Source organism: Sinocyclocheilus anshuiensis, unplaced genomic scaffold (genome assembly GCF_001515605.1).
Source record: "Sinocyclocheilus anshuiensis isolate Anshui unplaced genomic scaffold, SAMN03320099.WGS_v1.1 scaffold630, whole genome shotgun sequence".
NCBI classification, from domain to species: domain Eukaryota; kingdom Metazoa; phylum Chordata; class Actinopteri; order Cypriniformes; family Cyprinidae; genus Sinocyclocheilus; species Sinocyclocheilus anshuiensis.
The window spans coordinates 220,949-236,055 of NW_015542353.1; the positions used below are offsets into that span (position 1 = coordinate 220,949).

The window sequence follows — 15,107 nt, forward strand, 5'->3', positions numbered from 1 at the left end:
CCCAAAAAAAAAAAAAAAAAGGAAAAATCCTTCCAGCTGACACATCTTACCCGCTCTCCCCTATTTGTATATGTAAACAGATGTTAAAATACATACCTCATCAACATATTCAGATACTTCATCTGTTTTCAATATTTCTGAATGTTTCACTACCTGTGGTTATTGTCAACTTGTGCATGTATGTTGGTTTGCGTCATACAGGATGAGGTGTTAATGGTTCAGGAGGCAAAGAGAGAGTGTTATGGCAGATGGTATCTCCCTGCGGGTCGCATGGAGGAGCGTGAAAGCATTCTAGAGGCGCTGCAGAGGGAGGTCAAAGAGGAGGCAGGAATAGACTGCCAGCCAATCACACTGCTGCTGGTTCAAGAACAAGGACCAAAGTGGGTTCGCTTTGTCTTCCTCGCGGAGGAAACAGGTTTGAATCAGTAACTGATTTTTTAGGGCAAAACAATATAAAAAAAAAAAAAAGTATTGCAATATGGCATAGTGCGACTGTTAAAGTTCGCAGACTGTGATTTAATTATATGCTAGTGGTTTCAGAGTGAAGTGTGGCACTGATACAGTGTTTTAGTGTCTCAGAAAGACTTGGTCCTTTTACTGTGAATTAAGCCCCTCTGAGGTGCTATTTGCAGGAAACCCATCAAACCAAAAGCTCAATGGTATACCATTTGAAAATTAAGAAAAATAAGACGTAATATTAGTATTGTAATTTTACAGTAAAATACAATTATTTTTAGTACTTGTTTTTTTTTTATTTTACAGTACAGTAGCATTATTACAATATTTTTTTTTGTTTAATATATTTAACAACATTCACAATAAAGTCATAATTATTCATGTTTTATAGTCATATTGAATTGTGGGAAAATGGCCTATGAAAACTTGAGTGGAAAGATTTTTTTATTTTTTATAAAACTTTGTTTATGTAATGATTTAAGTTGGTTTTTGTAAAGAGTTTTTTAAAGCTCAATGGTATACCATTTGAAAATTAAGAAAAATAAGACGTAATATTAGTATTGTAATTTTACAGTAAAATAAAATTATTTTTAGTACTTGTTTTTTTTTATTTTACAGTACAGTAGCATTATTACAGTATTTTTTTTTGTTTAATATATTTAACAACATTCACAATAAAGTCATAATTATTCATGTTTTATAGTCATATTGAATTGTGGGAAAATGGCCTATGAAAACTTGAGTGGAAAGATTTTTTTATTTTTTATAAAACTTTGTTTATGTAATGATTTAAGTTGGTTTTTGTAAAGAGTTTTTTAAATATTTTTATATTTTCTTTGCAGATACACTCCCCGATAAAATAATTTAAATCATTCCAGAATGATTCATTCTTTCCAAATAGAGCTATTTAAGTCATCTTGTTAAAATATTATTTCATATCACAATATATATTGGAAAAAAATATTATTTTTTTACCCCAATAGGCAACTTTTTGATCTCTACTTTTAAGTTTGTAATAAGCCAACACAATTTTTTTTACTTCTGTAATTTTTTTTATTTTTATTTTTTTAAAGGTAAAATGTTCAGTAGTTATCCAGTTAAGTAATTTATAAAGCAAGTACTTTTCAACAAGGAAAACATTTCTTTTATGTCATTGTGCCACCAGGAGGCTCTCTGAAGACAACGGCAGAAGCAGATTCTGAATCCCTTCAAGCTCAGTGGTGGGACCGCGAGTCCCCACTTCCTCTTCGCGGACGTGACATACTGCCCCTCATTGATGCTGGGATAAAATATCGCCGAAATCCCTGGTTCCCTATGTTACAACCTGTTGACTTCCCTTGTCAGGTTATCTGCCAAAGACTTTTCCTCACATTCATCTCCAGCAACGGTAACACAGACACCAGCGATGAGCACCGCCTGTGGCTGCTGATGAGCAGCAACTATGCCACTCCTCATCCCAGTCTTCCTATAGCACTATCAGTTAATGCATTCGACACAATCCCACGAGCTGTACACAGACTGGTCAAGGAGTGCGTGCCTTCGTCATCCATGCACGTTCACACATGTGGCATTCTGGGAGTGCAGCACAATGGGAGAATTCCAGGAAAAACAGACGGGGTCTGCTTTAACACACTTGTGTTGCTGGAAAATTCAGAGGACGGGGCTGAAATCAGCAGCCCACCACCATTGGAGGGTGACGCTTACAGATGGCATGAGGTGACCAATCAGAGCCTGAGGGCAAAGATAATACAGAGGATTAAAGAAGAGTCTGTTCTGCCTGTTCATAGTCTATACTGATGCTCTGCCACCCTAGTAGAGGATCAGGACTAGAACTGAACCTGTATCTTCCACATGAGCACCAAGGCTCAACGTGTCTAAAGCATGCAACACAGTTTCAGCTGTGTGCTTCACTCATCTTTCGCTCTTTGGTGTCTGCTCTCCGTTCTCAAATTCTTAAAAATAGGCAGTTCAAGTTCTGAATAACCGTTTGTGAAAAGGAAGTGCACTTAATTATTGATTGCACACTTGTAGTGCACTTCAAATATTATATTACTTGCAGGTATAATATTAATGAAATAAGGACACTTAAGTGTACTTAAGAGACACTTATTTTGATGTGTCGACTAACATACTAAAACACGTCATTTTAAGTGTAGTGTGTTATTTATTATTGTATTTCAGTTTAATATATTTTAAATGTACTAAATTGCAACTTTATAACAAATGTGTAATTCCGAATACATTTAAATGCATGACATTAAAAAGTATATTGTCAAGTACACATTTAAAAAAAAGGTACAAAAGCTGTCACTGGGACAGCACCTTATTTACTCCTTATTTATATTTTTGTACTTATTTTCCCCTTATTTTTGCACCTTTTGAAAAGGCACCACCCCAGTGACAGCTTTTGTACCAATCTTTTTTCTGAGAGTGTTGTACATTTGGCAGTATACTTTATTTCAGAAACAATATAATTATGAAGTTACGTATAAATTGTTTATTTATTTAAACTATAATACAGTTAAATTAAAATGTAGATAACATGCAGTAAAGTGTCCAAAACATTGTTTAGTTCACACTTAAGTATATTATTTCTGTTTTAAAAGTATGCTGAAGTGTTTTTTTTTTCTTTCCACAAGGGACTCTCATACTTAGGCAGGTAATATAGCTCTACACAGAAAAATAAGGGGCCAGAATTGTACCTTTTGGGGTACAACAGCTTGTCCCTGGAGCAGTACCCTTAAAAGGACATATTTGTACCCCTAATAGGTACATATTAGTACCTTAAGGGTACGTATTACTACCCTAAAGTACTAATATGTACCTATTAGGGGTATGTCCTTTTAAGGGTACTGCTCCAGGGACAAGCGGTTGTACCCCAAAAGGTACAATATTTGAACAAACACATAGCATTGTCATAGCACTTCACCTCAGTCATTCATATGAATACTTTAAAGCAGCACTATGTAACTTTTTCTGTGTTCAAAATTTGCTAAATGTATATAATGAGCGAGTACATCATGAATTCATCTTCCAAACCGCGTTTTTGTCTTATTCCGAATCACTACGGTACACTTATAATAAGTACTTATATTTGGACTATTGTAGCCTGGTCGGGTCGTCACCGCTGCGGAGTAACACATACCTGCGTGAATCGCCAGAGACATAAACTTAGAGAAGTAGCTCCGGTTGGAATGTTCTTCCGCGGGATGCGTGCAGTTCTGTTTATTAACCGCTAGAGCGCCAAAAGTTACATAGTGCTGCTTTAAGAGTTTGTTTGCAAAAACAGATAACTCCGTTTTTATTAATTTTCATAAATCATGTTTTTTATTTTATGACATAGTGCTGCTTTAAGAGTTTGTTTGCAAAAACATAACTCCGTTTTTATTCATTTTCATAAATCATGTTTTTTTATTTTATGTTTTTATTGTTTTATTGTGTTAGCAGTATTTTTTAGTTATTATTATTTAATCAAAACAACCCAACTGCAGTTTGATTTATATTGATAGAAATGCAGGATAAAAAAAAAAAACACGATTTTTGAACATTTTTAAAAAAGTAGTCTGTTTTTGTAAATGAACTCTTCAAGTCTTGATACATGGGTGTATATTTGATGATGATAAATTATGATATTTAATATGAGATATGAGTTTAGCAAACCTTTATATCTTAAGTCCATCTTTGTTGGGTATTGCAGCATCAAATATCTATGTTTATTTTTATATTTGCGTATTACATTATTAACTAGTAATGCAAATATTTTCACTTTTCACATTATACTACATATATTACAGTTTTAAGGAGCAGTGTGGATGCATAGTTACCTCTGAGAAAAGAGCTCTACCTCCATGTCAGCCAGTTTGGTTATTGTTTTATCAAATCAATTATATAAGCAGTTCTAAGTTACATTACCAATTCTAAAATCAATAATTTCTCATAATGTGCATGAGGAAAGGATCTCACATGGTTTGTTTGCCTGCTGCTTGGAAAGTGTTTGAGCTTGATCTTTGCTTTATACTATATATGACCTATCCTGCTGTATATTTTGTAATAAATAGGCTATTATTGGAGTAACGTTGATGGGAGTTTTAATTCTACTAGTTAAATCAGTTTGTTCAAAGAGTGTCTGAGAGAAAGAATTTTCACAGCCTGCAACTCTGTTTTCCAATATTATCCAAATAGATTTGGCAAGAAATCATAGTGGCTTTCGTTTGATGAAAGTCATTATTGTCGTTCATGTGTTGGAAAATACGGAAACAGGAATCAGGTGTGAAGTCGAAAGAGAAAGTCATCTCATCCTCGTTATGGTGATCCCTGTTTTTGTCGATGCGCGCGAGAACCTGAGGCTACATATTATATCGATCATCAGGCAAGTCTTTTATCAACTTTGTTGTGTCTTTCTACAGAATGAAAGTATATAAAAATAAAATACGCGTTTGTTTACATTCTGAATAAACTTGTTTGCTTCCCGCGGTTGACATGCCACCGCACTTGGTTTATCTAAATGAAATAATTCTATAGTAAATGCGGATGAAACAATCGATTTCTGGTTAGCAAACCCTCTAAACAATTTTCTCGGTTTTGACTTTTATTCAAACATTATTTTTAAGATGTGTGCGAGAAGAATCATATGAACAGGTCTGACAAGTTGTTTGACATCGACGCTATCCAATACAAAAAACGCTCACCAATATCATGCATTTCATAAATGTTCAGTAGTTAACGATACACATTATTAATAGACATTATTCCTACATATGTTTAGAGAGTCTGTTTTAGGGTGGTTTCATTATGTCCCTGGAGGACACGGTGGAGATGCTTTTGAAGGGAGAGGGACTGGAAGTGACCGAGCTTCACTTCGCTCCTGAACAGAAGAAGCCAGTCACACGCAAAAACACATGCTTTGCTGTCTGTGCGGTCATCTTCAACTCTAAGGTAAGGTCAAAATTGCTACATAGTGCATACTTTGCTTGGAAAACGTCTTATGAAATCATCCTACCAAAAAACTATTCGGTTTTCCTAGCTAACAGGGAACGTTCTCAGAAGTTTGGCTAACGTTCTGGCAAGGTTCTCTCAAAGTTATAAACAAACGTTCTTCCAGTAACATCAGTAGAACGTTGGTACAAAGTTATCTGGTTTTCAGATGTTTAAAAGTTTGCAAAATGATCAAATAGAATGTTACCTCTCGCATAAGAAAGAAAAATAATTAAGTTATGAAAAACAGTTTTCATAACTTATAACGAGAGTGTTAGTAAAACCTGAACATATTTCTGTTAGCTGGTTTAGAGCTGAATAACTTCCTTAGGCTCTGTCAATAGATTAAATAAAGTATGTGTAAGCTTCTTTAAAAATGTGATAACACAAAGTGACTTAAAAAAAAATAGCCTAAGTAAAGATAACCGGCCTTCCTAATTAACTGTCTTGCTGTACATTTCAAAATTTAGCCAAATGCTACATTTTAAATCCTTTATTTGCAATTATCACATACATTATAGTAATTAATAAACCTGGTTATACCAAAAGGGTTAGGTACAGAATAATATTCCAGAATAAAGTTCATATTTGTGGCTAGGAGCTCATAAGAGTTACAAATTAAGTCAAAATACATGTACAATATGTTCTTACATCCATGCAAAGTAGATGTTTTCTCAATAATGTAAAATGCCTGTCTTTAAAGCAACACCATGTAACTAAGCCATGTCTTACACTTTAATAAACTTATAATAATCATTTATATTGTAGAGCTGTCAGTCAGGCCAGATTTTACCGAAAATTACATACGTTACATCAGAGAAAAGTAGCTCTGGCTATGTAATATGAAGTTTAATGTTAGTGTCACAACAAACTAGAAAAATTGACAATTAATCATTACAAATGACAAAAAATTATGACGTTATTTATTTGTCTATCCACTCTGATTGATATCGTGTATGTGTACCAAAACAACGTTCCTCTGCAAGTTGCATGCAGGTTTATTTTTTAACCACTTTAACTATTTCTGTATTTTATTAGTTAGCTTTAAGTTAGCATCGTGTAGCTTTAAGTTATGTGTGTTTTTGTTTTACAGAACGAGGTGTTGATGATTCAGGAGCCAAAGGCAGTGTGTCTTGGTTCATGGTATCTCCCTGCAGGTCGTATGGAAGATGGTGAAAGTATTGAAGAAGCCCTAAAGAGAGAGGTGAAAGAGGAGGCGGGAATAGACTGTCAGCCAATCACACTGCTGCAGATTCAAGAAAAAGGGCCAAGCTGGATCCGCTTTGCTTTTCTAGCAGAGAAAACAGGTTAGATATGTAAACGTTTTATAACTTGCTTATATAATTGTCACACAGTTGCTCAGTGGTTCTCTCATTGTTCTTCCATCCACCAGGGGGCTCTCTGAAGACGCCAGAAGAAGCAAACGCTGACTCGTTGCAATCTCAGTGGTACGATCGCGAATCTCTGCCTAAGAATATTCGTAAACGTGACATTCTCACCCTCATTGATGCTGGAATAAGATATCGTCAAAGTCCCTGGTTCTCAGAGTTACAGCCTGTCGACTTTACCTGTGACGTCGTCTGCCAAAGGCTTCTTCTCGTATTCACCTCCAGCGACGCTAACCCTGAAAACGGTGAGGAAGAACGCATATGGCTGTTGCTGAGTAAAGACTCCCAACTTCCTGTTGCGGCCTCCATCGAAGCACAAACTCTCGCATTCACAGCAAAAAAGCTGGTTAAGTATTGCATGCCCTCCACTTATGAGCAGCTAAGCGTGAACACCTGTGGGATTCTGGGAGTGCAGCACAATGGGAGAGCTCCCGGCCAAACCGATGGAGTCTGTTTAAACACTCTCGTGCAGCTGGAGTATAAAGAGGAAGAGGAGGAAATCAGTCTCGGCAGTCCACCCAAACCAGAGAATGCTGGTTTCAGATGGCATGAAGTGACCAATCAGAGCCTGAGGACTGAGATACTGCAGAAGATTCAGGAAGGCTCTGTTTTGCCTGTTCAAAGCATATGAATGGGAACGGAATAGCTTCTCCTGGATTCTTTACTGAAGACATTTAACACTCATGGTGCTGTGAAGTATATTTCTCCTCTGGCTACGGTTTTATTACAGCAGCTTTACCTCAACTATGTCCCTTTCAGCATTAATGCTGGCTTACACCAAGTACGATAACTATAACGTAACGATATAGTTTTTAAAATGAGTTAAATTCTAAATCTAAAAGAATAGAGGCATCCACACACCACTATAACAATGGCACAGAAGAATTACATAATTTTAATCACTTTCAAAACAACTTTTTTTCCAGCTGATTAATGATAAAAACATTGGCAGCCAATCAGAATCCATCCTGCTGAACAGACTTTTGTTTGTTGGTGTAGGCATATCGTTTGTATCATGTGGGCATTAAAGGGGTCATATGATGCGATTTCTATTTTTCCTTTTCTTTAGAGTGTTATGTAGCTATTTGTGCATGTATAAGATCTGCAGGGTTACAAAGCTCAATGTCTCCCACAAAAGGATTTATTCTATCTAAAAGAGAAGGCTGATCCAGACCGGGCTAAAACGGACTCATTCAAACAAGCCCCCACATGTCTACATCACGATGTGGAAATATTTGCGTAATGCCGCCCAAATGTGCACGCAAAGAAAGAAGGCGTGGTTTCAGGAACAGCAGTAGTGTTGATGCAGCCATGTCAGGGAGACGCTGTGTGTTTCTGTGCGAAAAGCAAAAGCACTTTATTCGGCCTTCTGGAAGTAGATGCAATTAGGAATCATTGGTTAAGATTTATATACACCAGAACAGCACAACCCAGATGTTTGAATTTGTGCAAGTGTAGAGTATCGCGTTGTGTGTGTGTGCGCGTGAGAGAGAGACAGTGTCACTCACAGTGGAGTCAGCTGCCTTAATCGCGGCTTGTGTGTACTGCAAATACATACGAGCATCATCACTGTGTCTGTCACGCGACTCTGTTGCCCTTTCGGGCTTGAACTGATGGTGAAACTAAGGACATTATTTACTGTCTTTACATTTATGTTAAAAGCTGAAGCTCGCGATTATGGAAAGGGGCGTTACATTTCCGACGCGTGCTTGTGATGTTCGGCCAATCACAATGCACTGGGTCAGCTGGCCAATCAGAGCAGACTACGCTTGTCGGAAGGAGGGACTTTGTAGAAAACGACGTGTTTGAGAGAGGCACTACAATAATGTACAGTATTTTAAAAATAATGTGTTTTTTGAACATTAAAGCATGTCAACATATTCTGTTATACCAAATACACAAAATAATGATATTTAAAATAGCATCATATGACCCCTTTAAGTATGGTCTCTGTTTTTGGTGTTTATGAACTGTCTATTTTGAATGTTTTAGCAAGTGTAAAGTGAAGAAATGTTTACATTAATAATTAAATCACTCATATTTGCATATGAAATTCCGATAGGTCTTTCTTGCAATCATTTGCATACTAAAATGTGATTGCTTATTTCTTTCTAACATTAATAATATTTTGTGATATAATGGAAGGCGCCACAAAAGCCGTGTTATGTGTTTTTCTTATACACAGCTGACAAAAAACAAGGCATATGCCAATAAATCAATACTGACGATATTTATTTTAATTATACGTTTAATCACTTCATGTTATTCCAGAGCGAATTTTCTTTTACATTCCTAAAAATCAAAATGTAGTAACGTTCATTTTTGACTGATGTCAAGTTTTTCTTTTTTTTAAACTCCTCCCACCCAAACACATGTCATATAGAGACTACACTTCACAATTCAGTTAATTCCCAATAAACAGAATCAAGTCTCCTGCTATAAATATTCCAAATTAATATCCAGTTTCATTCAAAAAGTGGTCACATTATGAATTACATAAAAAAAAAAAAGTTGCAGAATCAGTATCACGTGGACCCTCATATTGATGGTTTTGTCTTAGTAAACATAGTACATGGAAACATTCATATTATCATAAGTTATTTTTTGTTTCACAACTTCAAATGTAGTAACGTTCATTTTTGACTGATGTCAAGTTTTTATTTTTTTTAAACTCCTCCCACCCAAACACGTCATATAGAGACTACACTTCACAATTCAGTTAATTCCCAATAAACAGAATCAAGTCTCCTGCTATAAATATTCCAAATTAATATCCAGTTTCATTCAAAAAGTGGTCACATTATGAATTACATAAAAAAAAAAAAGTTGCAGAATCAGTATCACGTGGACCCTCATATTGATGGTTTTGTCTTAGTAAACATAGTACATGGAAACATTCATATTATCATAAGTTATTTTTTGTTTCACAACTTCAAAACTACCTTGTGCAGCAAAACTTTTCATGAAGCTATATTTAGTTTCTGTATCACGACTGCATTTAAAAGAGTTGAGACCACAGAGACATTTGATGCAATGAAATCTGCATGAATATTTTAATTTATTGCTGTGACAACAGAATTAAGCATGTATTGTGTACAGTTGCCAGACCTCTGTAGAAAATAAAGATCTGTTGTGAGTACCGGCCAATGGCAAATCACAACCACACAAACCTCTCTGGCCCTTTGATTCAGCCATATAACATACAGAAATACAAAACAACACTGATTATTCACAGGCTTTAGAAAGTAGATTAAAGATACATAAAATTACTTTACACGCCATTATGATATACTTAAACAACTCCAGTTTGTATTTCAGAAAGAAAAGTTGAAGAGGGGATGAGCAATTGCCTAAAATTGATAGTGTAAGAATTCTGATCTGATCAGGTTTTCAGTAGCATATCTGAATGCAAAAAAAAAAACATTCACAGAGGTAACTGACTGATTGGGCCTAAAACTTCTATAAAATATAGAATATAGTAAAAAACTGAAATAGTGTGCAAGAGACAAATATTTTTTTCTATTGCTTCCACTTTAAGTGAAATGTAATCATACAGCAAGATGTGCAGCTGTGGAGAAAAAGCGACTTCGTACATCACAGTCATTGTGAAATCCTGTAGCAGCAGTCTGAATTTTTAAAATATTTAATCTTGGGCAAAACTGCCATCAGACAGGTTGACTCCTCCCTGACAACATTAATCAAAAGTGACTTGTATATCTATAAATATTGCCACTTAACTCAGTTCTGTGCAAATCCACTTTCTCCCAGTGATGGAGTCCTCCAACAGATGTTGTTGGATGCTGATCCGTTGTATTGTCTTTGGTTTCAGCATCATGAGTTCACTGCTCTTCTATGGGTAGTTTGACAAATGCTATAGCAGCCAGTTCCTTGCAGAACTCCTCCAGAACTATCACACCCTTCAACAGGGTCACATGATCCACCCTGACAGAGAGAACAGACCCAAGTATTAAAAAAATGTCAAAACATTTAGTCAGTCTGACATTTCCACATGTGGTGGGGGGGATGGATCAGCACATGCAAAGCATGCAATGACTGTGGCAACTTTAACATTTGCACTTGGCTCACGAGATGAGACAAAATACAGATACTTGGTTCACTAGAACGAGACAATATTTTAATACTATTTTAATACGAAATTTTCATTGACAAAATATTTGTCTTTTAATTACAAAAAGTAAAACAATGCAGTTGTATTTTGAAATATTTTAACTAATCTAGGGCTGTAACTAATGATTATTTTGGTAATCAAGTAATCTACTGATTATTTTGACAATTGAGTAATCTGATATTTTTTAGTAACACAAATAGACCTAAGTGAAAACCAGGCTTTAGTATGACTATTTATATATAAACTAACGATGAGGCAATAATAATTGGCTCAAATAAAATATCAAAACCAAGTAATTACATGGTTTTATTGAACAACACTGTTAAAATACATAATGTAATATGCCTATACATAATATGAACATAACCGACTTAAGTATATGTATTATAACAAATACCTGCAGAGGGCGCCAACGGCCTGGTGACATTTCAATTTACAGCTTGATTAAACAATGTTTAAATCCATTTAATTTTAATATTTGGCCACATGCAAACTCAGAAACCTTTATTTTGAAATCGCGATGTACAATAAACGGCATATTTAGACATAGGTTGATGTATTCTCCTGTGTTGGCAAAGGTTTATAAATGATTTGTTACAAATCTAAACAATTTATGTTCTCGCTGTCCCGTAAATGAACACTTGATTTAGAAGCAGCTTTTTCAACGTGTCGCGCTTCTCTATTCACCAGGGCTGCGACTCTGTCTGATTGGCTAGTAATGTTAGTTTGGTTGAGAGTGAAAGCTGTGCTCCTCTCATACCATTGGTGGGTGAACTCATGGACTCAAAAGTGATATCAACAAGTTTTTTTTTTAAATGTAGGATGTTTTTTTTCTGCAGCCAAACGCTGCACGCCGGAAATCCGGCAAGGTGCCGGAGAACTTTAAGCCCTGTAGTTGCAAAAGTCAGAGCCAGTCTGCAGATTTAAGTTGACAGATTTCAAAGAAAATTTTGAAGTGTATGGTGGGCACATTTGGAGAATATCTAACCTGTTTACAATTTTGAGCTGATTTTAGAACACATTGTTTACATTTGTCAAGTGTCTCCTAGCATCAAGAGGCATGTTCTGCATGAGTTTGTTGTGAAAGTCTTACATTGTCTCCTCCTCCAGTCCCATCAGCTGTTTCCTGATCATCATCAGTTTGTCTGTCACATTGTGGATGTGTTGAACCCTCTGCATTAAATCCCCGATCACCTGCAGGAAAACACAATGCTCTTGTTTTCCTGATAAATGAGGCAGACAGGGCTGCTGTTCACAAAGTCTGCAGCTGACACATCGGCCAACCAGCTTTCATTCACAACAACATGAGTATTTCTCTCACACACTGGCAGCTTTTTACACGGTTCTCACCCTGACTAGAGTGGAGAAGAGCGATCGCGCTCCAGGGCTCAGGCTGATGTACGGGTCCAGCAGGTACTCGTGCAGGTGAGGGTGAGGAAGCACAGCTAACTTGGACAGAACTGACGTCACCTGAAGATTCAGCTCATACGGCTGGCAGAGGGAAACAAATTGAGAAAATACAGTGAAAAAAATAAAAATACGGATTTTTTTTTTTTTTACTAAATTAACTAAAATTTTTCAAATTCATTGACTATACATTTAATTTACAGGTCCTATGAAGTATTAAGATAAGCTATCAAACTTTTTGAATGCACTTCAGCCATCTATCCTGACAAAAAGTTTTGCACGTTTTACTATTCTGAAAGCAAAATTAAGACATGATAAAATGAAAATCTGTTTAGGTCTACTACTCTACCTGCTCTAGTATGCGTGCAATCCGGTTAAACAGGATTTGCAGGAAGTGCCCTTCATAGAAGTCTGTAGCTGGGTTGGTTTCAGTGGTTTTGGCAGAATCTGGCCAGTTCCAGTCCCGTGAAAGAGCAATACATTCTTTTAACTAGTGAGAGAAAGGGAGGACAGTTTCAGTGTCAGAATATTTGAATACCAAACCGAAAAAACAGTTTTTGCTCAAAGCTGACAGTTGCTGTACATTTGGCATTTGTACACTACACAGTAACACACATGACCGGAGTATGAAACATAAAAACACTGGCTTTTATTTTGTTTTTTGTTTTCAGTGTGTCAACTCACCAGTTTGTGTGCATCATGAACATATGTGTCATATCCTGCTCCCTGCACCAGATGGGATGTTTTTGCTTCTTGGGGCACTAAACACAAGAAGCTAATAAAATTAAAAACAAATTAGAATCAACGTATAGACTAGTAATCGACCAACATCACACATATAATCAAGACCAAATAACTATATGATATTTGACCACTCTCAAAATATGGGAATGTGTCGATATCTGTGTCATATCAGCCAAGAATGTAGTGTCATACTTGACAAGAACAAGAATATGTGTGTGTATATACATATATACATACATACACTACCGTTCAAAAGTTTGGGATCAGAACGATTTTTTATGTTTCGATCTATATATGTGTGTGTATATGTATACATATATGCATGCACACATATATACTGCGTATGTGTTTACAATTTTCATTCTTTGATAAATAGAACGCTTAAAACAGCAGCATTTATTTGAAATAGAAGTGTTTTGTAATATTACAAATTTCTTTCACTTTTAATCAATTCAATGTATGCAAAAGTATTAATTAATAAAAATTCACAGGTTTTGGTTGAAGATCTGCTGAACTTTAGTGTAACAATACGTAAAAATACAGAAAACCAGACTGGGCACAAACACTTTTTCACAGTACTGTAAGTGCAGTACAGTAATGATGCTACTATGAACTTTAAAAATTCCGTTTTTGTATTACAAACCAAAAAGTTAATTGTCTTCTAAAGATACCTATTGACGATGTCAGCAACTTGTGTGTGCTCACTGGGATTACGTCTCTCTCTGACACTGGGCAGAGACAGAAGAGGCTCCTGGCCTCCGAACCCACTGTCTTCATACATGTCTGTGAAGAAGGGATCCTCTTCCAGCCCCCTGATGGAGAAACACAATGAGAGATCAACGATAAGCCACCATGAGAAGTAAGAGAATCTGTGTTCAGTCTCTCTGCTCACTCAGACTCTTCCAGGACACCACTCTCGACTCCATGTCTCTCGTCCGTGACCCCTGACCCGGGCAGCCTGTAGCTGCGCTTCTCAAGGTTACGCAGCACCAGATTGGTTAAGATGCTCTTGCTGGGCTTCTGTAGAAGCTCCTCAAAGAGACGTAACGTTGTGATACTGATCTAACAAAAGGCAAAAGAAACACTGTAACACACAGTGATGCTCTCCACAGTGAAAATGTATTAATCATTTAGCCCAGTTACCTCGTCTGAGATGTGATTGCAGTGTTCAATAAGGCGGTAACGTAGAATGTGTGTATGCGTGTCCTGTCGCTGTTCACAATGTGTGTCGCTGCCCAGCAGAAACTGAACCAGTTCCTCCAGGAGCACAGGAGAACGTATGTGACGTACAGAGCAGGAAAGCAGAGCGGTGTGTACCAGGATCCCAACCTCTGACCTGGACGACCAGAGTTTAAAAATGAGTATTACTCTTCCTGTCATGCTGCAAGCTCACAATTCTGATTAATGTGTTCTACTCACATCTGAAGCAGATGAGGCTGAATGACTCCTTTAAGCCACTGAAGGTGAATTGCTCTGGCCATTTTAACACCAAGTACCTACAGGAAAAAAAATACATATGCATAATTAGGTGCAATATGTTTATAATCATTATGACATTATTAAAAAGTACATAAAAAACAAATACAACTTAAAAAACAATCTTCAAACATCACATAAACAAAACTAAGCAAAAACAAAATAAAACAAAAAACCTATTTTCTTTTTCTTTTTTTTTTTAAAGTAAAAAACAAAAACAAATACAACTTCTTTAAAATAGCTTTCAAACATCACAAAAACAAAAAGCAAAACCAAAATAAAGCAAAAAAAGTAATAATAAAAAAATAAAAAAAAATAAAAAAAAAATATATATATATATATTTATATATATATATATATATAAAAGTAAAAAATAAATACAACCTATTTAAAACAGCCTTCAAACAAAGTAACAAAACAACAAACATAAAAAATGAAAAATCATAATTATTAAAAAAAAACAGAAAAAATGAATACAACTTAAAAACAGCTTTCAACTATCGCAAAAAAAAAAAAAAAAAAAAAAAAAAAAA

At 35.8% G+C, this 15,107-nt stretch overlaps 3 protein-coding genes across 5 annotated transcripts in view; 2 read left to right on the forward strand and 1 right to left on the reverse strand.

The window, feature by feature from the left end:
* The window catches only part of nudt18 (nudix (nucleoside diphosphate linked moiety X)-type motif 18), a 3,731-nt gene extending 1,181 nt beyond the window's left edge, over positions 1 to 2,550 (forward strand). For all 3 annotated transcript variants that reach the window (XM_016490212.1, XM_016490213.1, XM_016490211.1), the window contains 2 exons: positions 202 to 415; positions 1,622 to 2,550. In XM_016490212.1, coding sequence (XP_016345698.1) covers positions 202 to 415; positions 1,622 to 2,253 — 846 coding nt within the window. In that variant the 3' untranslated portion in view covers positions 2,254 to 2,550. The remainder of the gene's footprint in view (positions 1 to 201; positions 416 to 1,621) is intronic.
* Positions 2,551 to 5,163: 2,613 nt separating this feature from the next.
* LOC107691590 (8-oxo-dGDP phosphatase NUDT18-like) lies at positions 5,164 to 7,893 on the forward strand. Its single transcript, XM_016490256.1, has 3 exons — positions 5,164 to 5,391; positions 6,524 to 6,737; positions 6,824 to 7,893. Exons 1-3 carry the CDS (start codon positions 5,248 to 5,250, stop codon positions 7,447 to 7,449), a joined length of 984 nt encoding a protein of 327 aa, XP_016345742.1. The 5' UTR covers positions 5,164 to 5,247; the 3' UTR covers positions 7,450 to 7,893.
* Positions 7,894 to 10,457: 2,564 nt separating this feature from the next.
* LOC107691562 (protein FAM160B2-like) overlaps positions 10,458 to 15,107 on the reverse strand; it is a 10,177-nt gene continuing 5,527 nt past the window's right edge. Inside the window, exons 9-17 of the mRNA XM_016490214.1 lie at positions 14,518 to 14,594; positions 14,242 to 14,434; positions 13,991 to 14,160; positions 13,770 to 13,910; positions 13,039 to 13,129; positions 12,704 to 12,844; positions 12,298 to 12,438; positions 12,041 to 12,141; positions 10,458 to 10,760 (exon numbers count right to left, since the gene is read on the reverse strand). Of these exons, the coding sequence (XP_016345700.1) occupies positions 10,658 to 10,760; positions 12,041 to 12,141; positions 12,298 to 12,438; positions 12,704 to 12,844; positions 13,039 to 13,129; positions 13,770 to 13,910; positions 13,991 to 14,160; positions 14,242 to 14,434; positions 14,518 to 14,594 (1,158 nt within the window). The 3' untranslated portion in view covers positions 10,458 to 10,657. The remainder of the gene's footprint in view (positions 10,761 to 12,040; positions 12,142 to 12,297; positions 12,439 to 12,703; positions 12,845 to 13,038; positions 13,130 to 13,769; positions 13,911 to 13,990; positions 14,161 to 14,241; positions 14,435 to 14,517; positions 14,595 to 15,107) is intronic.